Below are 25,370 nucleotides of genomic sequence, written 5' to 3' on the forward strand. Positions count from 1 at the left end.
AAATCTGCAGCTAGCTTCTTACATAATGATAAAACACTAAATGCTGAATGCTAAATGCTTTCCCTCTAAAATCAGGGAGAAGACAAGGTATGTTCTCACCACTGTTAATTAAGCACAGCATTAGAAGTTCTAGCTCTCCCTGTGGGCTTGGTATAGGATGGGGGATTAACACAAAGAAAAGAAGGAAGGCAGATTTGGAAAGAGAAACTTGGACAGTCTAAAAAATGTAGCCCTTCCAAGTGACTAGCCCCATAAAAAATTCAAGAGGGAATCCAAAGAGAAAAACACCAACAATATGACCTCAGTGACCCTTTCTTGCCTCTTGTTCCTCCTTTCCCTCCCACTCCCACTCCTACCACGGCTTGTTCCTGCCATGCAAAGTTCTCTCTGAAACCCATACTCAGTGACATGCAGCGAAGAACTAAATATACGGAGGTTCAGAGGAGACAAGTTCAGCACCTGGGGGTGTTTCAAAGTGACCTAACCAGAACTAACATGAAAACATAAACCATTTAGGTGGTACTCTAAGGCAATGAAAAGATTGGTCAATTCAATTCAACCAGTGGGGGAAAAATTAGTCAATATAGTGAAGAATTCATGTGGGATTGTTTGGCAAAATATAACCAAACAACAGTGTCACAGAAACACAGGTATAAGAAACTTTCCTGATGTAAAAGCCCCTTTCCAATCAACATTCTTTTTGTTCCAATTAATTTTCAATCCTTTCTTTTCTTTTTGTTCCAATTAATTTTCACCTGCCTTGCTGGTGTACAGATTACTATTGCCTGTTGGTGACGATAGGACAAAAAGAAATCTAATGACAAATAGTTTTTTTGGACTTGAAACATCTATGTGATACACTCAAGGGACTAAAACAGGAAGTCTAAATATAAAGTTCAATCCTGGCTTTGGTTTATAATAAGCAGGAAGAGGGCTTTCTTAATCTGCCTTAATACAAAATTAATTAACCATGTACCTAATCCCCTCATTTGATATCTACGTTTACCTGCTAATCATAAGAACTTTTAGAAGAAGGATTTAATGACCTCTTAATGGAATCAGTTTGGGAAAATAGGATTTGCTTAAAATATCTGTTCCAATCATACTTGCCTCAATATATTCTTGCCTTAAAAGTTTTGCCAGGGAATTTTTAATTCAAAGTCCTAACAAAACCCTTAACCATTCTAGAAAGTAGAGCAAAGACAAAAATAAAAATGATATAAGTTACTATGTTACCAACGTATTAACAGAAGTTACTTTGATGTATAAATAACAAGTTAACTTACAGGTTACTCCTGATTTTAAAAAGAGAACTGAAAATTGTGTAAGTGGCTAATTTTCTTATTTATAATGTATCTGAGTTAAATGAAATAAAGGCGCAAAAGCCCTTAATATATCTTCTGTAGCTTATATAAATGATTGAGTTATTAATACATGTATTTTCCATCAAGTAAGATCTTTGCAAAAAAACATTTTAGCTCAAAATATGGTTTACTTTTCTCATGTAATAAGAAACCCAGAGGTAGGCAAGCAGACCGGGTAATAATGGCTTCACGATGTCACCAATCCTGGGTTCCATCACCTTTGGAGAGAGGTTTTGATCATCATGGTCACAAAAAACCTACTCTACCTTGAGCTTCAAGCTCATGTTGGAAGGAGAGTTGTGTGTGTGTGCATTTTATACTCAAATATTCTATTTCTGAACTTTTTATGGTAGTAGGTAGGTGGTTCTTTATGCTATATTTCCTCTCAAATCAGCCTCCTCTCAAAGAGCAGGAAGAAGTTGTCCCCAGAGCTTTGGCCATAATTATCTCTAGATGAGAGCTACACTGGAATCCAAAACTTAAAATGCCACTCCCCAAGGGCAATTTACCAGAGCACGAAGTGCTCTTGTCAATGACAGGCTCAAGGGAAGAAAACTATGCACAGCACAGCATTCCCACAGCACAGCAGTCTGTGGGGTGAGGTCCGGAGAGCCTGTGCATCTCAGGGCTTGCTTTGTTTCATCTTAAGGCATGACAAAAGGATGTGTAGTATCAGGCCCAACAGTCCCCCTCCTGCAGGCTGCCTGTATGAATTTGTCAGAATCACTGACATTCCAGGGACCACAAGTGAGACCCAATAGGAAGCAGACAGAGATCACTGCATTTCTTCACTTCATGCCTGATTCAACTTCGTAAATGGCTGTATCACGGTGAGGCTAAAACTCCAAGTTGGAGCTTTCGTTTCTATGAAATATGCATTTCATCTATGCTTTTTTTTTAAACTCCTTAAAGACAAATCTCTCCTAAGCTTTCTCATCAGTATGAAGTTTATTGAAAAAAATTAAAAAGTGCCGGGTGCGGTGGCTCATGCCTGTAATCCCAGTACTCTGGGAGGCTGAGGCAGGTGGACTGCCTGAGCTCACAGGTTCAAGACCAGCCTGAGCTAGAGTGAGACCTCATTTCTAAAAATAGCTGGGCATTGTGGAGGGCACCTGTAGTCCCAGCTACTTGGAAGGCTGAGGCAAGAGATCGCTTGAGCTCAAGAGTTGGAGGTTGCTGTGAGCTATGATGCCATAGCACTCTACCGAGGGTGACATAGTGAGCCCCTGTCTCAAAAAAATTAAAAAGTGATAAACATTTTTTAGATCAAATATAACACACACCATTGAACTGATAATGTCCTTTGGTGGCATCCTAGTGTGGCTTACTCACTACATTGTGGAGGCAGCAAAAATTGGGCTGGTTAAGAATTCAAGTCAACACAGCCTTATGGAGCACCAGCTCTCCCAACAAGACATTTTTATTACACCAAGCTAAGCTCTCTGGCTGTCCCCCAAGCTCACTCCGCTCGGTCCTACCACAGTACCTTCGTGGGTTTTGTTTTCCCTGACCAGTCACTGTGCCTTAGATTGTCCTTGCCGCTCTTCTGGGCCTGTCTACAGCTGTCTTTTCAGTATTCGACTCAAGCCCTATCTATATCTTCCATGAAGCCTCCTCTAACCTCATCAGCCGTGATGCATTCTCTGCCTCCAAACATTGATAATCGCCTAGACATTTACACTTCATCATCCACTATCTTCTGCTGTCATCTCCGGCTCTTATCTCTTTCCTATATTTTGCTGGAGATCTTCAGACCTATGACTCACTGCACCTCTATTCAACAAGTTCAGAATAATTCATCATCTTCAGCAATCCCTCCTAATACACACACACACACACACCCCTCTTCCTATCTTCTCTATTAATGGAGTTCGGCACATGTCAAACATTTCTTATATCTGAAGCCCCATGTTAGGCACTATGGAGACAGAAATGTGTACAAAGATGAATGAGTCCCCCTTGACCTCCTTGCCAAGATGAGTTAGATTCCCCTTTTCTCCTCACTCTTCCCCACAGCACCTTATAGTTAGCTCTGTCACCAAGCCTGTCACCAAACCTGTCATACCGTTCTAATGATGTCTTCCCCCATAGAATATGAGCACCATGAAAGCCAGAGTCATGTCCTATGCGTCTCTGCTGCACCAGTGCCCAGGACAGAGACTGATACCCTAAACATGAAAAATAAACCTTTACTGGCTGGGTAGGTGGACAACAGCGCATGCTCTTAAGGACCTCACCATCAAGCCCAATGCCAAGATTGGGAGTTATCTTCACCTCTTCCCTTATCCTCATAACTAAGCAAGTCTTCTGATTTTACTTTGACTGAAACTACTGCATCCATCTACTTCCTCCCTACTACCACCAGAATAGTCTGCCCCACTATCTGTATTGCCTAGACCTCAACAGTAGACTCTATTGGTTTCCCTGCATCCTCATTGATTAACCTCACCACCTGCCTGCAATTCATCCCCCACACCACCACTAGAAGAATATTCCTAAACCACATTATTGCCTGCTTAACACTTGACATTAATGTCCCCCTTAATGTAGCTCCAGCTCAAGGTTCTACTCCTTCTCTTCATACACTTGATTCTCAGTTGAAATCACCCCACCACCCACTCCATGATTCCTTACTTCTGTGCTTTAACTTACAAACTCCCTTTAACTTTCTTCTACCTGTGAGAAGTTTCTTCCACTCACCAAGACCAAATTCAAGTGCTTCCCCCTATTAGATTATTGTTAATCAAGTTGTGTCTTCACTGCTCTAATAACATCTTACCTGGTCCTTTGTCTGTGTTACTTACTCTGATTTATACCATTACAGTTGGTTGTGTACAACACTCTCCTGACCACTAGACTATATGTAAGGCTCTGGGGGACAGAGTCAATCAGGTATAGATTGTTATAGACTCCTGGAGTGCCCAGGAGGCATTCAATGAATAAGATGAACAGAATTTAATTACCTGCCCCACAATATTCATTTATTTTGCAAATATTTACTGAGTATAAGCAAAATAGAAAAAATGCTTTTGCCTGTGGTATTTACATTCTAATGGTAACATACAGATAGGAAATGAAATAAATAAGGAAATATAAAGTACTTTTGATGGAAAGACATGATAAGCACAAAAATCAAGTAGGGAAGAGGAATTACAGCCAGTGAGGATAGGGTTCAATTTTCTCCTGGGTGACCAGGGAACCTTCCCCCCTGAAATAAACAAGTGAGTGGACCCAAAGGGGGTGAGAAAACCAGCCATGATGATAGGTGGAAGGAGTGTTCCAGACAGAAGGACAGCAAGCGTGGCAAGAGCCTGTCTGACACAGACGGCCAAGAGGTGGGTGTGGCCGAAGTGGAATCAGCATGGGGAGAGGAAGCCAAAGGACTGTAGTCAGAAAGGAAGCCAGAGAAGAAATGGGAGGGCAGATCTTAGAGGATCTTATAGGCTATTGTGGTAACCTTGGCCTTTACTCTTTTTGAGATGGGGGGGCTATTCCCTAAGTTGCATTTTCAAACAATCACTCTTGCTTCCTAGTCTAGATTAGAGTACAAGAATGACAAGGACAGGAGCAGGGATGCCAGTTAGGAAGCCATAAGAGATGTTCTTCCCTGACTATTAGGCTTCCTGGCCCAAGCAGCCCAGACCTATCCCTGACAGTTGGGTTAGATGCTTCTAAGGGTTACTTAAGTTTTTAAATCAGAGCTGGAGCTTGCTATGTGAGTCGTAAATGGAGTCCTAAACCGATGAAAATATAGGAGAAATTTAAAGGGAAGGGTGGAGAGACTAGGACAAACAGCCTGGAGCAGTCCATAGGGAATGGCCAGACTGCTCTACAGGGCAAATGGTGAGGAACATTACAGTGAGGGCTGTGAAAGTGAGGACACACTGTCCATTCCCCATGTCACCTCAAAAATGCTGGGAGTTCCCAAACAAGGCCACAAGAGCTGTTCTTTTTACTTTTGCACATGAAGACACTGAATCAGGGAATGACATTAGAATGAATCTGAAAAACCATTTAGGGATCCCGACAACCAAATTACATCAATTCAATGTAGTAAGGGCTAAAAATGATCTGTGAAAATCATCAAAAGCAAGAAAATTCAAGGCAAGACCTATGAAAATACTTTAGGGTTTAAAAGAAATTTCTTGATTCCCAGTATTAAAAATGCTGAGAACTCTCCACAAACATAAATCTGTTAGTAAATATATTCCATTCAAGGAGATGACCCCTTTTAACCCAACAGAGCACAGAAAAGTGTGCAAACTAAATTTTATTTTTTTTTTCCTTTTTTTTTTTTTATTGTTGGGGATTCATTGAGGGTACAATAAGCCAGGTTATACTGATTGCAATTGTTAGGTAAAGTCCCTTTTGCAATCATGTCTTGCCCCCAATAAAGTGTGACACACACCAAGGCCCCACCCCACTCCCTCCGTCCCTCTTTCTGCTTCTCCCCCATAACCTTAATTGTCATTAATTGTCCTCATATCAAAATTGAGTACATAGGATTCATGCTTCTCCATTCTTGTGATGCTTTACTAAGAATAATGTCTTCCACTTCCATCCAGGTTAATACGAAGGATGTAAAGTCTCCATTTTTTTTAATGGCTGAATAGTATTTTAAATGTTTTAAGGAAAAGCTGCCAACAGTGGTTATCAGGGGAAGGGAGCAAAGGGAAGAAGAGGTGGTATTATCTACATTGTACAGTTGACCCTTGACCAACAGGAGTTTGCACTGCACGGGTCCATTTATAAACAGATTTTCTTTACCTCTGCCACCCCTGAGACAGCAAGACCAACCCCTCATCTTCCTTCTCCTCCTTCCCCTGCTCAACATGAATACAACAGGATGACCTTTATGACGATCCACTTCCACTTAATGAATACTCATATTTTCTCTTCCTTATGATTTTTTTTTTTTACACAGAATCTCACTTTGTTGAGTCCTCAGCCCCCTGAGTAGCTGGGACTACAGATGCCTGCCACAACACCTGGCTATTTTTAGACATGGGGTCTTGCTTTTGCTCAGGCTAGTCTCTAACTCCTGAATTCAAACCATCCACCTATCACGGCCTCTCAGAGTGCTAGGATTACAGGTGTGAGCCACCACACCCAACTTCCTTATGGTTTTCTTAATAACATTTTCTTTTCTCCAGCTTATTGCAAGAATATAGTATATAATACATATAACATACAAAATATGCGTTAATCAACCTGATGTTATCAGTGAAGCTTCTGATCAACAGTAGACTATCAGTAGTTAAGTTTGGGGAGTCGAAAGTTATACAAGGATTTTCGACTGTGCAAGGGGTCAGCACCCTTAACCCCCCATTGGTCAAGGGTCAATTGTTTTTATAATGTTTTATTTTATTCACAGGGTGCCTATAATTTAATTAATTGATTGCTTGATTGTATCAATCTGAGGCATTAAGCAGCAATGAAGACATCAACAAAGCATTGAGGAGCTAAACATTCAAAGGAGCCCTGGTGTAAATGTTTTTGAAAAATGAAGAGATGTATGGGGCCGGCGCCTGTGGCTGTAAGGAGTAGGGCACCGGCCCCATATACTGGAGGTGGTGGGTACAAAACTGGCCCCAGCCAAAAACTGCAAAAAGAGAGAGAGAGAGACATAATAAGCCAGGTGCAGTGGCTCATTACTGTAATCCTAGCCCTCTGGGAGGCCAAGGCAGGAGGATTGCTTGAGCTCAGGAACTGGAGATCAGCCTGAGAGAGAGTGAGACCCCCATCTCTACTAAAACTAGAAAAATTGGTTGGGGGTTGTGGCAGGCACCTGTAGTCCCAGCTACTCAGGAGGCTGAGGCAAGAGGATCACTTGAGCCTAAGAGTTTGAGGTTGCTGTGAGCTGTGATGCTGCGGTACTCTACCCAGGGCGTCAGAGTGAGAGTCTGTCAAGAAAGAAAGAAAAGGAAGGAAGGGAGGGGGGGAGGAAAGGATGGATGTAATAGTGTGAATGACTGACTACTGTTTTATCTATATTGCAACATATTTTTATGTATAAAGGTTTGTTTTGTTTTTGCTTTTGTAATAGAAGCAGAGCCTACCTTCTTCAATAATAATGGGCAAGTGAACTACCAGAAAAAAACTCTCTTAAGAAAGACTACTGAAAGGCAATTAGATTACATTCTCTGGATATGGTTGCAGAAAAAGGGAAAGCAGCCCAGCAGTATGCAATGAGGGCAATCTTGTTCAGAATCAAAGAGGCCAGACAGCTTCCCTCAGTCCTATGATTGTATCTCTCCACACATCTCTCAGGCATTTAGTCTTAATTGTACTTAAAGGACTTAAGGCTAAAAAAGGAAGTTAGCACCCAGCCTCTCGTATTATTGTATTCTGCCGTGGTGACTTCTAGAGTAGCAGGAAGGACCATGTACTATATTATGCGAGCTAGAATTAGTAGACATAAAGGGAAATAGTTAACATGGAACAGTTGTCTGAGCTTTGAATTCCTTTGCTTTTTTAGCTTTTTGCTGCCTCTATGTAATCTAAATACAACTTTGTTTCAAAATATCTAATCACAGATTTTTCCCAGTTCTGTTCTAGTCTTATTTTTGACATGCACATACAAGTATAAACAGTTTCGCTTAACCAATTAAAACTACAAGATTTTTAGCAAGAACACCAAGAAAGTACAAGTACAAGTACAAGTCACATTCAAACAGCTTTTAGAAGCTTCACTTACCACTGGATTTAATTTCTCGGACATAATTACTAGGGAACCAGCCTGTTTTCCCATTTAATGTGCCTTCCCACCAGCCTCCTTCTTCAACTCGAGTGACATAAATGATGTCCCCTTTACAGACTGACAGCTCGTCTTCATTAGTCTGCTTAAAGTTGAATCTTGCTTTTACTATCAACTGGTGACTTCCATTTTCTGTCATCTCCTAGAAAACAAAATCCACACCAGATTATCCTCATGTCAATGAAGGAGTAGTAGAAATGATATGGATTTAGGTAAATAACGTGGGGTAACCGAGAATACAATCCTAGTTCTAACTTGTTCCTGAGTTTTTACCTTAGTGTTGCTGGACCAAGGAGTCCGTGTCCACCTGTCACCTAAGCCAATCGATGGAAAGCAGATGAGAGATAAACAGTTTCACTTTTATTTACAGAAAAGCCAGTGATTGTGGAGAACAGTGGGGATATCTCCTCAAAGAGATGTTTTGCCTTCCTCTTTCCCCTTGTCACTTTTATTTTCATACTAAAAATAAACATTAGCAATGTTATCAATTATTATATGTTAAACAGATTCCTTTTCATAAGTTACAAAGTTACACAATATTTTTCTATTTTAAAAGTGGTCATATCTTCAAAGCATTTTTACTTTAGACTAAATTTATAATTAGTCAGCATTTTGCTGGGTACAGAGAGGGCCTGGGTCCTTGACTGGTACCATGGAGTCCAATTCCCCCCACTTATCTATGACAGTAGGCCTTGAAAGTGAATAAACAATTTTCAGACGCCAGCACGTAGGCTTATCCAGCCTTGTTAGGGCTTGACAAGCAGTGTCCTGCAGATTAGCAGTAGCTAGTAAGATTAGGAATCCATAAACGGGTCTCAGGAGAGATTAACAAAACCCTCAAAACTGTATGCAAAGTTTTGCACTTGTGAAAATGTGTATTTTAAAGGGCATCATAGCTTTTATTTCCGTTTCCCTCCATCAACCATCTACAGATATCTGTTCAACTGAGCCAGGTAACAAAGTAGAGTGATAAACTATTCCACCCTGCCACTACCCAACATACACCTACTCTCATAAAATCTGCCTTTTATCTTACAATTACTAAGGAGGATTTAATTTGGCTTAGGCTTATATATATGCAAAGATCAAATACTCCATAGCTACCTAAGTCAGGAGTTCTGTTTTTTTTTTTTTTTTTTTTGGTTTTTTTGGTAAGTCAGGAGTTCTTAACCTGTTACGTATGAATTGGGCTTTGGAGGGTTACACATCCCTTTAAGAATCTGATAAGTGCAATGAATCTTTGCCCAAATGAGTTCAACTATGTGGGATGCTGCATACAATTAGGGAGGGTCCCAGGGACATAGAGCCTCTTGAAGGCATCTGTAATCTCAAAGAGGTAAAGAACCATCCATTTAAGTGCTTTGGAAGTAATAGTTCATGATGGCTTACTGCAAGTGGGTAGCTTTTGACAGGGAATAAAGGTTCCACCCAATAAGCAGAAGCTAGGGTGTTTCCTCCAAAATAAAAGCTCCTAATAAGACCAAATGCAAAGACAACTGGGACATCCCAATATAGAAGTTCGTCATAGACTGATATTTCAAGTTGGATCTTTCTGAATAGGAATGCAAAGAGGAAAAAATTAAAATGACAACCATGAGGATAGTAATTGATAATTATTCATTGCCTACTATGCACCAGGCACCATTTAGTGCTTGTAATAAAACAACAGATAAGGAAAATCCACAGCAGACTGCCATCAGGGAGTCACCATAATGACTTACATTTGTGTAGCATTCTCAGTTAAGTGACTCGCCCATTTCTAGTAAGAGATGGAGCTTAGGCTTCAACCCACATTTTTAAAATTGTTTTGGACTCTCCCGTCCACATGCCTTTGATTTGTTCCATTGGGCCAGCCTGAATTGGTGCTCAGTTTCTAACCAGTTTTCCCGTGACATCCAAGACAAACACAATGGCTGTCTCCCCATATAAGGAGATGCAACTAGGATGTTGATCTAATTTTATGGATTTTGAAACAGACAGGGGGAATCGGAGACTATACTTACCACTGCCTTTGACTGCCTGTGCAGCCCTGAAGCGGCCCTAGAAATTGCTCCCTGTGGGTTTGTCTGAGAACTATTAGCAGCACTAAGAGAAGAGGAACGTCCACATGGTCTTTCTGATAGCTGATCTGTGAAAAGAGGAAAAGGCATGGTAAGGGAACCAACCACATGGGGCAGAAAAGACATCTACAACATAACTTTATGTCTCATGGGACATTATCTAAGTAAGGCATCCTGGCTGCAATTCTGTTATCATTAGGCCAAGTGTATTTCAGCCCCCACCCCCCTCCCCACCTCATCCCTTTTTGGTGACCAACTTCACATTCTTAACCTTACTGGCCATTGCTCTCCAGTAGAATGAAAAACAGCGACAGAACCACATTTTCTCTAAACCCATTCCCTACAACTCTTCCCTCCTGAACCAGTTGCAATAGCTTGCCCTGTGAGCCAAGGCAGAACTATATCGGGTACCAAACAGCTGTTTGTGGCTCTTATTACTTTGAAATATTTCAAATTTCTCTCTTTGTTTTTTGGCCCATAACTCAATGGTGCTTTTCCTGCTCACATGTAACAATACGTGTGGCATATATAAAGCTGCATCTCCCTGGTGTGCGTGCGGAGGGGTAGAGAGTGAAGATGAGAGAAAGCGTGCATCTGGAAAAGATGCAACCTCGATACTAGAATAATTTATTCTTTTAAATCAAACTCATTAGTCTTCTCTTCCTTGAAATCTTATGAAATGTGACCAGGCCAGAGCTGAGCAGGATGTTTTCAGTACGCTAAGAGTGTACAAAAGAGAGAAGTTGGCTTCTTGACAATTCAAATAAGGGTTCTTTTCCTCTCCATTTATTTTTAAAAGATATAAACTGCAAAAGTCTAAAGCCCAAACATTCCCTAGGCGACAAGCTCAGTATCCAAGTAATTTCCTTGAGGCTGTGGGTTTTAACTTTCACCTCCTTGTATTTTTATAAATATCTGTGGCAAGGGAAGATACTGTAAAACTTGCTAGCAGAGTTTGGCAAAGGAACGTATAATTTGTGTGGCATAATGTTAGCATTACACGATCCTCCCTGCCTAGAACTGGAGAGTTGTCATGTGTGTTAAATATAGTTGCTTGAATTAGCTGTACTTTCTGCTATACGCCTTGTAATAGCTCAAAAACATTTTTTTTTTCCCAAATAGCAAAAGAACAACTTTGGAGAAGTATTTTTACATGTATTGCTATTATATACAGCTCTTTTGACTAAAACTATAATTACTTGATAGCTTCCTAGATGCTCCATCCTATTTGGCACTTGATTATATTGTCTGCTCTTGTTCTGTAATTGTTTCACGTGGGTAAGTTGAGTCCCTAAATAGACAGTAATTTTCTCAAGGGCGGGACCGTATCTTGCACTTCTTTTGTAGCACCTGGCAGTGCTGGGTACACAGCCAGTTGCATCTCCAATAGTTTGAGCAGCAAGACCCATGTTTGGACATAAGGGCTCTGGAGTCAGTCAGATTTGGGTCTGAATCCCAGCTCAGCCACTTACTTTCTAGTTGGGCAACTGTGGGCCTGACTTTCCTTATCTGTAATATGGACCCAATAATAATAATACCTATCCTTAGGGTAAGAGCTCAAAGCATTCTAACTGTAGGCCAGGTGCAGTGGCTCACACCTGTAATCCTAGCACTTTGGGAGGCTGAGATGGGTGGACCGCTTGAGCTCAAGGAGTTCAAGACCAGCCTGAGCAAGAGTGAGGCTCTTTCTCTAAAAGTAGCCGGGCGTTGCAGCAAGTGCCTGTAGTCTCAGTTACTCGGGAGGCTGAGGCAAGAGAATCACTTGAGCCCAGGAGTTTGAGGTTATTGCAAGCTATGATGCCACAGCACTGTACCGAGGGCAACATAGTGAGACTCTGTCTCAAAAAAAAAAAAAGCATTCTGTGATTAGTACTACTCAGCTGCTGGTAAAATACTGTATCATGGAAGGAGTAAAGTCATACCCTGTTTCTCATCATTTTTTTCGCACTTACTAGATTTATATTTAATACCTCTGTTGTGATGAGTGTTAAACATTTAAATATGAACATATTAGATGTTCTTCACTCTCTATGAACCCAAGGTTTCATAGAGGTTACTGAGTAACTCCTTTATATGGACAAAGACATATGGAAAACAGTGAAAAAATAATGTCTCTAGTGGGAAAAGGGAAGTGACAACTGTATTTTGTAAACTTTATGAAAAAGGGAACTGATCTTTTCCTTTTTATTTTCTGTCTTGTTACACTCAGTTGGCTATTCGAGAGCTTTGAATAAAATTGCTTCTTGGTTCTTATTGTTATATATTCACGGCATTAGGATACATTTGTGATAAGTATTTCTAAATCCTAACCCTTGAAAAATTAAAATATTTGACACTCGTTGGGCTTTATTTGGGGGTCAGGGGAGAAACTTGCACCAATCGAACAATCCTGGGCATAGACGGCTCCTAGGGTAATCGGAAACATCAGGGTGCAAAAATATCAACCAGAACTCATAAATCACAAGCTCTGCTTACCTTCTGTTGCTTTGTTGACAGCTAAAAGAGTACTCAGAACCTTGGAGAAATTGACCCCTGAATAAAGGTCATCAGGATTAAATACCTACAAGAAAGGAAAATTGAAACTGTAAAGACACTGTAAATATTCCACTCAACAAACAAAACTATCAAAGGGTCACTTCCTCCAGCTCTCAGGAGAGAAAATGTAAAAGCCAAGACGCAAACCTCAGTATACCTTTGGGAGAAATGAGAGCAGCAGCTGAACCGCCTAATGACATGTGGCGGGCCATCAGTGAGTCATAGCGAGGCAGTAATGGGAAATGAGAGCCAAACTAAGAAGGCAGCGCCCACCAGGAAATGCACAGGGCATGCTCAGACCCGCACTGCTGACCTGAGCGTATCAATGCTCTCAGCCAGTTACAGGAAGCTCACATGCATGGGTTACAATTAATGCCCATCACCTACAGAGTGGCCTCAGCAGTCCATAAAAAAAGGAGGTGGAGCCTTTTTGACACACTTTCATCTTTACAGTTTATAAGCTGTATCCAGTTAGGGCCGGTCAGAAGTACTTTTCTCTCTTCTCCCCTTCCTCCTTGCTGCTGCCCACTGGATCCCTACTGCCAGGAATCCTGACTCCATGTTGCTCAAACTTTCTACCCAGGCCTGCCTTTTGTTCTCAGCCTCGGTTCCTGGCTTCTGCGGCTTTATCTTACCCGTCTCAACTCATCTTCATGGATTTCAACCTTGGCTTGCCTGATCCTCTGGGTTCTTTTGGGCTTAGGTGATTTTCAAAATACAACCTCTGGACCTCCTGATACTACTCAACTCTCAGCAGTAGCACATTAAATAAATACCACATTTCACTTTGCCAGTCTTTTTTTTTTTCTTTAAAGAGTCTCACTCTGTCGCCCTGGGTAGAGTGCCATGGCATCACAGCTCTCAGAAACTTCAGAATCTTGGGCTCAAGACTAAGAGCTTGGGACTACAAGGCACCCATCATGAGACCATGCTAGTTTTTTTCTTTTCTATTTTTAGTAGAAATGGGGTCTCACTCTTGCTCAGTCTGGTCTCAAACTCCTGCACTCGGGCAATCTACCCACCTTAGCCTCCCAGAGTGCTAGGATTACAGGCAAGAGCCACTGTGCCTGGCCCATTTTGCCAGTCTTGACTATTCTTTTTTTTTTTTTGAGACAGAGTCTCACCCTTGGTAGAGGGTCATGGGGTCCTAGCTCACAGCAACCTCAAATCTTGGCCTCAAGCAATTCTCTTGCCTCAGCCACCCAAGTAGCTGGGACTATAGGTGCCCACCACATGCCTGGCTATTTTTAGAGGTGAGGTCTTGCTCTGGCTCAGAGCTGATCTCGAACCTGTGAGCTCAGGTGATCCACCCACCTCAGCCTTCCAGAGTGCTGGGATTATAGGTGTGAGCCACCATACAGGGACTTGACTATCATTCTGATAATGCTATTATCACTAGTGAAGACACCTATCAGTTGTTTTAAATACTATTTAACTGTTAACTTTAAAATGTAGTCAACATATTAAAATGTATCGAGTCTTGGCGCCCGTAGGTCAGTGGTTAGGGCACTGGCCAGGTTCGAACCTGGCCCGGGCCTGCTAACCAACGACAACTACAACCAAAAAATAGCCAGGTGTTGTGGCTAGCACCTTAGTCCCAGCTACTTGGGAGGTTGAGGCAAGAGAATCACTTAAGCCCAAGAGTTTGAGGTTGCTGTGAGCTGTGATGCCATGGCACTCTACCTAGGGCAACATTAGACACTATCTCAAAAATAAAAATAAAATGTATCAAGACTTCTAGTCTCAAATATCCATATTTGGGCTAGAAGATTTCTAAAGCACAGGCACAATCTATTAATTTAGAGCCAACAGTGTAGATGTACATATCTAGGTAACCAGATGCTCACCTTCTGGATGGAAATGGCCCTTCTAAAAACATTTCACTTCAAGATGTCTAGAAATATCTTAAAGAAAACAGATTGTATCATTTTTCCCCAAATGTGGTGGTGGGAATAAAATGTACCTTTTCATATGGGGCATGATTGGTAATGGACCTAGGATTTTGAAGGGTCTGTCTTCCCAATAGGCAGCAGAACCATTTGTTCCATTTTAAATCTGCACATTTCCTGAGAGCCACATCAAGACAAGTTTTTATTTTCTTTTTGTACATATTCTTGAATACCTAGAATCTGTTTCTAGAATGAAAATATATAATACCCATTTTTACAAACTTGGAGGGGTCTAAATAGTTACGTGCACATGTGAGTCTACACAACTCTGCCGATTCTGGGATTCACAACTCTACTATTCATTTAATCAATCAATGTTTTGCATTCGGACTTAAAATGACTGAAGAGGCCAACTGTATCTAAAAATGAGATATTAACATACTATTAGTAAAAGTAACATTAATATTACTAAAGAATTAATAATACTATAATCAAAATGTATTTCAAAATGCTACAATATAAAATTCAAAATTTTCCAGGAATAAATTGACAGGAGTTTTGTTTAAGTTTGTCAAACTTTGGGTGGACAACACAAAATAGACTCTAGAGAGTTTCTCGTATCCTGGCGATTCCAGACTTAATGAAGCCCCTTAGAACTGATCAAGGGGGAAAGTATTAATGGTGTCTGTGCCAAAATGATAGCAAAACAAGAAATTCACTTGATTTTAGTTCATAATTCTTTTTTTTTTTTTTTTTTTTAGAGACAGAGTCTCACTTTGTTGCCCTGGGTAGAGTACCATGGCATCACAGCTCACAGCAACCTCCAACTCTTGGGCTTAGGCGATTCTCTTGCCTTAGCCTCCCGAGTAATTGGGACTACAGGCGCCTGCCACAACGCCCGGCTATTTTTTGTTTCAGTTTGGCCAGGGCCCAGTTCAAACCCGCCACCCTTGGTATATGGGGCTGGTGCCCTACCCACTGAGCCACAGGCACCGCCCAAGTTCCTAATTCTTAATGGGAGTTTATAATTCATGATGATAGTGTACATATGTTTGAGCATGTGAACATGTATTTGGTAGGTATGGTAGAGATAGATGGAGTCTAAAATAATAAGCAGAAGTTAAATATTAGCAGAATAAGGCCTGAGGACAAAAGCTATGATTAAAAAAACTTTCCCTTTTTGTTTTTAGGTGTTCCTTATCAAGGGTGTTGACTACCTTATGGCAGCACCAGTATTATTCACTTGAACTGGCATTCGGCTAAATTTGAAAACAAATAAACTGATCAGAAAATGAAATGTGGATCAACAAGGGTCATTGCATCTGCTTGAGGGAGGTTTCCTGGACTACACACAATTCCTTTTTGAAAAACAAAAAATATATATACTTGAGTTTATCTATCAATAGATGCTGTCCTTCTTACTACAAGCCTATTCTGTAGCACTAGGAACTATACAGGAAAGAAGTGGAAGAGACCTCTGGGAACTCGTAGGAAAGGCAATGCCTAAAGATTATTTCAGAGTAGCTGGAAGATCCAATATGACCACAAACACTCTCCAGCACACTACACCCTCCTAAGCCCCAAACTGAATAATATTGAACATTCTACCCCAGAATTTCTTCCATAGAGGACTTGAGATAGGTCTCTTAAGAAAATGGAAATATTATTTGGAGGGAGCACAACACTTTAAGTCATTATCAGTCATTTATAACTTAGTGGAAATGAGAAGTGTGAAGCCAAATTTAGCGATGATGATGATGATGATGTAGAAAAAGACTAGGGCTCTGGAGTCTAATTAGGAGCAAACAACGGAAAATCCCCAATGTGGAGAGAGTGTGAGAAGAACAAGGGAAAGTAGATTAGAGTACAAGCCGTTTGCCTAGGATGAATTCCACTCACTTATACGTGGACTGGAGATCCAATTCCCCTTTCTGTCTGCAAAGCACTGAAACATGTTAAAAAGTAATGCAAATTTGCACATCTATGCTGTATGTAATTTTCCAAAGTCATTTTTAACGAAATGTTTTAAACTCAAAGTCAAATCTTGACATTCGTGATGATACTGATCTTCTAGTACCTTGTACAAGCCTCACTACTGTCTCTGGTACATGCCTGACTCCCAGATTAGCTGAATTTTCTTTATACCTATTTTGGTCCAGAAATAAGCCAGTTAGTTCCAGTTGGATCTGTAAAGTTCAGAAGAGCAGTAAGATTTCCTTCCTCCATTTATCTTACCACTATTACTGGGACTCAGACAAGAAAAAAAGTACAACTTCTTAGATTATTGCTAGATGGTTTCAAGGTACCACGCAATTAGATGAAGCAAGGGTTAATAAGGACAAAAAATTTACTCTCCTCCAAGTAAACAGTAGGAGAGACAAAAGGTAAACATCATTAAAGATTTTTTTAAGTATTTACCTATAGCCAACCTAAGATCCATTCCTACATCAGCAGATGTAATAAGTCCAGACATTTAATTTTTTTTTTTTTTTTTTTTGTAGAGACAGAGTCTCACTTTATGGCCCTCGGTAGAGTGCCGTGGCCTCACACAGCTCACAGCAACCTCCGACTCCTGGGCTTAAGCGATTCTCTTGCCTCAGCTTCCCAAGTAGCTGGGACTACAGGCACCCGCCACAACGCCCGGCTATTTTTTGGTTGCAGTTTGGCCGGGGCTGGGTTTGAACCCGCCACCCTCGGTATATGGGGCTGGCTCCTTACCGACTGAGCCACAGGCGCCACCCCCAGACATTTAATTTTTAAATGTTCCCCACATTTTCCCATTCCAGATATCCACAATGACAGCAAAACCTATTTTAACCACTAAACACTAGGTGTTAATTCTGAACTATTGGGGATCTGCCAGTATAAACTGCACAAAAGTTAATATTTTTGAGGCTGTATAACTAGAACTTTTTGGAGTAGGTCTCAGTTTCAACATGTATGCTATCTTATGACACTTTCCCTAAACTGACAAAAGCAAGGAAGTACATGGGAAGACACTCCTCCAGCCCCTTGTTCCATTTCTGACTAATCTTATAACGACCATTTACTGATTTACTGCTATGTGCCTGACATCATGCTTAGAGATTGTATATGCTATGGTCTGAGTGGTCGTGTCCTTCCCAAATTCATGTTTAAACCTAATCACCAATGTGTTGGTATTTGGAGGTGAGGCTATTGGGAAGTGATTAGGCCATGAAGGCAAAGCTCTCATGAATGGGATCAGGGACCTTATAAAAGAGGCTCCAGAGAGCTGCCTTGCCTTTTCCACCAGGTGAGGACACAGTAAGCAGGACCTCACCAGACACTAAATCTGCTGGTGCCTTGATCTTGGACTTCCCAGCCTCCAGAACCATGAAAAATACATACATTTCTGTTGTTTATGAGACACTCAGTTTATGGTATTTTGTTATAGCAGCCTGAACAGACTATGATACAAATATAGTTTTTTTTTGCATTGGATTCTCCCAGCATGACTGCTACATGAGTACAATTATTTTCCCCGTTTCATAGATGAGTAAAGTAGGACTCAGAGTGGTGAAGTCACAGAGGAGGAAAGTGATGGAACCAATAAAAACACACAAGAAGGTGCTCTGAGGGGCCCCGCGGCCCTGCATGCACACTTTATGTCTTCATGAGACAGAAAAAAATGAAAAAGCAACCCATGAGTTTGCGTACTCAAAGAAAGCCCTTGCTACTGGCAATACAAGTAGTATCTGTACCATCTGCAATGAGTTTGTTGCAACCTCTAAAATGACTAATTCAATGAATTGGAGGAAAGAGAAAATCTCCCATATGACAAGATTGTCTCCACAAGAGCCCTGCCTGATTCCTGTGCTGTCTTTCCTATGTGAAGGGGCAGCCTGACTCAGCAGGCACTTGGCCACATTTGCCAGAAGTGAGAAAGTTCTTCAATAAGCTCCTATTTATTTAACCAGTTCTACCCTGTGAGCTGCAGTCCCTATTTGTGAGGTATTAGTCCAGCCTGTGGTTACAGACCCAAGCTAAACCATCTGGGCCTTGTATAAGGACATTCAACCTCTTGATTTCCTTGGCATCGTGCTCTCACCACCTGAGTTAAGCAGTCACAACAGTCCACCCATGTATTGGTTAAGAAAAGAAGTCATGCCCTATTCTGGTTCAGAACTATTAGTCTTTAATGTTACGGGGCTTCAGTAACACCCAGTCAACTTCCATTTAAAATTAATTTAGGGTTAGAAGTGATCACAATAGGCTCCATCACTCAATAGTTCGAAAGTTCAATCAACTGAAAAGGCAAGTGATTCAGTGGGACTGCAGGGACATATACCTTATGTTTCAAGCCCACTAAAAATAAACCATTCCAAATACTTGGGAACATTCTAGCCCTTCCTTGTTCTTATTGCTCTTATTGAGCAAAATCTTAAATTAATTTAACTCGTCTTGGATCACATTGTCTAATTCTCACAGCTGAGCACACTGCCTCTGTTAACCCCTGAACTTTGGGGGAAATGTCATTACATAGTACAACAGAGCAAGCAAATCTGAGCTGCTTAGTCATATTTCGCTGGGTGCCACTGCTCCTGGCTCTGCGAACGTGATCTGGAATGCTTGCACATAGCTCCTACTAAAAGCAGTCACAAAGTCAGCAACAAATAATGCTCTTAGCTCAGAAATTGGACTCATTACCCACTGGCATGCCACTTACTAGAATATAGTGGATGGCATTTGTACTCTGCCTGGTTTTAAATAATATCTGTTCTTATTTGATATGGAGCAAATTTAAGAAAGCAAACCCTGTCTACTCTATTTTTATTTCCTCCATTTTTCTCCATTTCAGCAATTTAGGGAACAAGATCTAACTTGTGCCTGTAGCTGTAACAACATGCAGTACATTGAAAAGAGTACTAATGGTGGGGGCCACAAGATCTTCACTCCTATCCCAGCTTTGTCACTGCCGGGCAGTTGTGAGGACCTTAGGAAAGCAATACCACTTTTCTGAGGCTTCACTTCCCATCTGGAAAGTGAGAGGCAGCTTTGACCAAACAAGCTCAGTGAGGGGCCTGCTGGTCCATTGTCTGAACAGAAGCTTTCAAAGGCAGCATCTTGGCAGGTCCTCATGGTTCAGAATCTGGTCTTCAATTTTGGGGGCTCTTGAGAATGAACTCACATTTAGCCAAGCTCACAAAAGGCCAGTGCATAAACCTAAATGCCAATTTCTTTTTTTTTTTTTTTTTTTTTTTTTTTTTGTAGAGACAGAGTCTCACTTTATGGCCCTAGGCAGAGTGCCGTGGCCTCACACAGCTCACAGCAACCTCCAACTCCTGGGCTTAAGCGATTCTCTTGCCTCAGCCTCCCGAGTAGCTGGGACTACAGGCGCCCGCCACAACGCCCGGCTATTCTTTGGTTGCAGTTTGGCCGGGGCTGGGTTTGAACCCGCCACCCTCGGCATATGGGGCCGGCGCCTTACTGACTGAGCCACAGGTGCCGCCCAAATGCCAATTTCTTAATTTTTACTAAAAAAAAAAAAAAGAGCAAATCACTAAGAGGACTAGATACTCCCCTTTTATACCCAGAGGGCTCTCTTCCAGTAGAGAAATCTACGTGGTAAGCCAAACTACAATTAGAAATGTGGAGGGTATTACAGAATCCCAACAAAGAGAGTCTGGAGTATCGTAGCCTAAATTACTTACTACCTGTTTACAAGATGATTTTTCAAAATGTCACTTTGAAATGACCTATTTATAAATTCTGGCTCTATCTTGCTGCCACTGCATAGTGGCATTTGGACTGTGATCAGGGACAGCTTTAACTCTCTATGATTTTTGTCTTTGCGGCTTTCTATAGAGTCACTTTACATAACTACTATGGACTCCCTAAATTACTTGAACCTCATAGAATCCAGAGCCAGGAAGCTCAGCTCCAGAGAGTTCCTATGATAGAAACCAAGATCTGAGCTTAACCCCTCCCTGTTCAATTTCATTTAACAGTCACCAAATCGACTTTTAGATGGCGGCCTCGGCACCACCGTATCACACCTTATGACTTCCTCTCTTCCTCATTACCACTCCTTTAGGGGAAAACCCACTTTCTCCAAGACACAGATTTATCTTTGGTTGAGTACTAAGTGTTCAGGAAAGAGGGGAATGAATGAGGGATAATATAAGCAGCTTGGTGGGGCCAGTCGCAGGATTAAAAAGAGAGAAGAGCAAAGGAGAACAACTGGTTTGGAATCATCTCACCAAAAAGAGAACAGGCAAAAAGGAAAGGGAAGGACGGAATCTCTCTCATCAGTAGCACTTGCCTGGCAAGGCAAGGACAGGAAGCAGGAGGCCTAGACCCAGCTGCCTCACAGCCAGCCTGACACTGAGGCTTGCCCCCGCCCCTCCCCCTGTGCTCCTGTCACCAGAGCCTTTGCAGGAGTCACACTGCCTGCCAGTTTTGAGGGGTGGGGGTGGACAAGTGATGCCTCAGCTGCTGGAGCATCTGTGTATCAGACCTGGGGGGGTTCCCTTCCCAATTCCCCCACCCCCATCCTTTCAGAGAAGGAGACTGACTCCCTAGTGTTCCAAATTGGAATGCGAAACACGTTTTCCCAGAGACATAGCATCACACCTGCCACTTAGTCTCTGTGAGTTCTCTAGTTCAGCCACATTAAGTATTAAACAGGCTGTTGTGGGCCAGCCAGAAGACATAATCACTGTGCAGAATCTTGTTTCTATGGGAAAATGTTTTCTGTGTTACCAACAATAACTAACAAATGAACTTTTGGAAAATAATCCATTTGGATATTGAAGAGTGCTTAGACTTGTGTTCCCAAATCAATATCCAGCACCCGTTATGCTTTTTCCTTGTCCTTTCATATAAAAGATAAACAAATGCCCTCGCCACTCTGAGTTGTATTTATTTCATAATTTTCCCTGATGAGAAAAATCAACGTAAACATATGAAAACTAAGAGGATATCCTCAGAAATTTCCAAAGGTGACAGCTCCTCCCTGCCTGTTTAACAGTCTAGGCAGTTAGGCAGGAGCCTCGCCTATGAAGAGAAGGCTCCTTCAACCCCCGCTTTCCTAGGAACCTACTAGGATTTAAGGTTGGAGCCCTAGAGCACAGCAGAATGTATAAGGCTGACTGGTAATACATGAGCCCCACACAAAGACCAGGGAGAAATGAGGGCTATGAAAGAAAAGAGTCATTACAAGTGGATTTCAGCAGCAGCTCCTCTGGGAGTTTCACCCGTGACCTTCCATAAACCCACCACTGACCTCCCTTCATGTCTGTAGAGATGCAGCACACTTAAACTTGAATTGGCCTAGCTGCACAATATTCTTTATTCATTCGTTCAGAGTAGTCCTGGATTTCCAACTAGACAGTAGGCTCTTCAAAGCCCAATACCCCCACATCTCTGGCCCCGATATTCAACATATAAGATTTACTTGATAAGTAATCATTCATTGATTGATGGACAGGAATGTGAAACACATTTTCCCAGAGACATAACATCTCTGTCAAAGAGACTTAAATGCAAATTATGCCTAGAATATGAGCCCAGAAAGCCATTTTAAATGGTTTTGGCATTTGTGTATCATCAGTGTCTAGAAGAATGCCTGTCACATAGTAGGTGGTTAATTGATATCTGATGAATTAGTGAAAGTTTAGGTGCTCTCGCCAATACTTGATTAATCCTGACTGAACAAAAAGCATTGCAAACAGTATAATGAACACAGAAAGAACTGTCCCTTAGGAAAGAAAAACTCCAATCTTCATGCAATTTGCCAGGAAATGTCTGTTATCTAAAATGAGATGCACCTGTACTCATCTGCACAATTAAGCCCCGTGACTGTGAGGTGACCAAAGGTGCTTCAGATTTCACAGTTGTGAATTTTTTGAGTTGTGTGCCAAGTATGGGCAAAGTCCACACTACTGGCCTGTCCCAAACAACAGAGGTTCCTTTAAATCCTATCACAAATTATGATGACCTAATTGTTATACAGAAGGGAAGCTGGGAAGAACTGTGGGATTTCAGCATTTTTCTGGAATTGACAATGTTTTTAACTGTTTTTATTGTAAAACAGCATAAATGACAGGCCCTGCGAGCCACACTCACCTGTTCAGACCCATGCTCTGAAACTAGCTCTGAGTTACAGTGAGAGCACAGTGGTGCACAGAAAATCAGTAACCCACCCGCAGCAAGAAGAGTTAACAGGCAATTTGAAAGACTACGAATGACATGCCCAAAGTCCTTCTAACAAGAGCTAATCCTGGAGGAAAGGATTCTCTGCCAAAGCTATTATCACTTCCTTTCTTTACTGAGAGATCACCTTTAGTGATTCATTTGGCGAAGATTTTTGGCTTATATCTCGATATGAGTCACTTTTTCAGAAGTATATGATTTGAAGAGACATGCCTAACAAGGTATCAATGCCTAACAGTCATCAATTAATTAATCAGTTAATTAATTGACTAATTTTGCTCCATCTTATTCCCAAGAGGATTTGCACCGAGGAAGCGATCCAAACACTGTGATGGGGGCAGTCGGGAGCTCAGATCTCAGAGACATGGGAAATGGTGCTTTCAAACAGCACGTAGGTCTCTCAAAGCACAGCAATGCAATCCAGGAAAAGCCTAATATAACCCTAGATCAAGTCTATTCTCCTCAGACTAACATTCAAATTTCTTCCCACGCTGGCCCCACCCTAACAAGCCCATCGGTTCTCACCATCCTCTCCCTACACACCCCCGAATCCTCTTTCTTCACTATGCCTCTCTCTGATACATAATATTTCTCCTTAAGAGAGCTCCCTCAGCCATCTGAATCCTAGCTGTGCTTCAGGGCCTATCCTAAATCACCCCTCCTCCATGGAGTTTTCCCCACACACTACACCTCAGCACACAATAGGCTTCCCGATTTCTGAACTCCCCTTGCATTCAGGCTCTAGGCTCTGGAATCACTAGCTTGGCATACACTGCTACCTGCTGTCAAATTCCGCTCTTACTTGGTAAACGGTCTGTGAAGCTAGTGAATGATGCCTCACGATTATATCAATGTACATAGCTATGATTTAATAAAAAAAAAAAAAATTCCGCTCTTTCACAGACATTCTCCTTCTTTCCAATAGGCAGGAGCCGACAGAGCCAGGCACGGCGCTTGCTTTACAGATCGTGAACAAATACTTGCTGAACATCAGTCTATCCTCCCAACCTAAAGTCCAAACGCATACTTCTTCCACGAAAAACACCTCTCCTTTGGTCATACCTTTCCTACAAGGAAAGAGAGGGGGAAAGGTCATTTTTTTTCTAGTACAATCTGATAAATCAGGGCTCATGTATTTTCTTTCTTTTTTTTTTGAGACAGAGTCTTACTATGTCACCCTCATTAGAGTGCCATGATGTCACAGCTCATAGCAACCTCAAACTCTTGGGATCAAGCGATTCTCTTGCCTCAGCTTCCCAAGTAGCTGGGACTACAGGTGCCCACCACAATGCCCAGCTATTTTTAGAGAAGAGGTCTCGCTCTAGCTCCACCACAATGTCCAGCTATTTTTAGAGAAGAGGTCTCGCTCTAGCTCAGGCTGGTCTCGAACCTGTGAGCTCAGGCAATCCACCCACCTCAGCCTCCCAAGTGCTAGGATTACAGGTGTGAGTCATCTCGCCCCGCGGCTTGTATATTTTCAATCACTTGGGGAAAAAAATTCTTCTTTTTGAAGCATATGATTGAATGAAATGAAGAATGCTAACAAAGCATTTACCTCACCAACAGGAAGTGAGGTTACTGCCTGGTATCACTTTGGAGAAAGCCACAGTTAGAGTGACTTTATGTGCAAAGCTCCCACCCTGAAAACCCAATGAAATCGAGAAAATTTGGGTAACACAAGAAGTACCAAGTAGGCTCGGTGCCTGTAGCACAATGGTTACAGCACCAGCCGCATACACCGAAGGTGGCAGGTCCAAACCCGACCCGGGCCAGCTAAACAACAATGACAACTGCAACAAAAAAAATAGCTGTAGTCCCAGCTACTTGGGAGGCTGACCAAGAGAATCTCTTAAGCCCAAGAGTTTGAGGCTGCTGTGAGCTGTGACGCCACAGCACTCTACCGAGAGTGACATAGTAAGACTCTGTCTAAAAAAAAAAAGAAGTACTAAGTAGCCTGGGAAACAGAAAAGGAGAGAAGGACTTGCATATGACATCATGGGAGGGCTATTCTTGAATACCTTTATTTTTTTTTTTTTTAACTTTTAAAAAATTGTGATGGATACTTTAGCTTGGCATAACAAAACTGAGTAACGCTATATTAGGGAGACCCAGCTTTCTTTTTTATTCTTATTTTCACTCACTAAAGAATCATTTCAGGTGGGTGGATTGCTTGAGCTCAGACGTTCAAGACCAGCCTGAACAAGAGTGAGACCCCATTTCTACTACAACTAGCCAGGCCTTGTGGCAGGCACCTGTAGTTCCAACTACTTAGGAGACTGAGGCAAGAGGATCACTTGAGCCCAAGAATTTGTGTTTGCTGTGAGCTATGGCTCAACAGCACTCTACCCAGAGCAACAGAATGAGATTCTGTCTCAAAAAGAAGAATCATTTCATTTCCACGAATAAAAGTCAACCTTTCATAATCTATACGTAGGCAGTTAGATACACAAGCTGTCAATGAAATTTTAAAAATTCATTTCCACTCAAAAATCTATTCATTATCCGTTTCACAAATATTTACTGAACACCTAATATGTATTCCAGGCACTAATATTCACTATTAAATTGGAGCTAATCAATTTAACACTTT

At 41.6% G+C, this 25,370-nt stretch overlaps 1 protein-coding gene across 6 annotated transcripts in view; it reads right to left on the reverse strand.

The window, feature by feature from the left end:
• ARHGEF6 (Rac/Cdc42 guanine nucleotide exchange factor 6) overlaps positions 1-25,370 on the reverse strand; it is a 126,856-nt gene that overhangs the window by 85,522 nt on the left and 15,964 nt on the right. For 5 of the 6 annotated variants that reach the window (XM_053579909.1, XM_053579911.1, XM_053579910.1 and 2 more), the window contains 3 exons: positions 12,657-12,741; positions 10,125-10,249; positions 8,062-8,263 (listed from right to left, as the gene is read on the reverse strand). In XM_053579909.1, the coding sequence (XP_053435884.1) occupies positions 8,062-8,263; positions 10,125-10,249; positions 12,657-12,741 (412 nt within the window). Of the gene's footprint in view, positions 1-8,061; positions 8,264-10,124; positions 10,250-12,656; positions 12,742-12,873; positions 12,900-25,370 lie in introns of those variants that run through there. The other variant, XM_053579913.1, reaches the window with a different exon arrangement.

This window comes from Nycticebus coucang, chromosome X, assembly GCF_027406575.1.
Source record: "Nycticebus coucang isolate mNycCou1 chromosome X, mNycCou1.pri, whole genome shotgun sequence".
Lineage (NCBI taxonomy): Eukaryota > Metazoa > Chordata > Mammalia > Primates > Lorisidae > Nycticebus > Nycticebus coucang.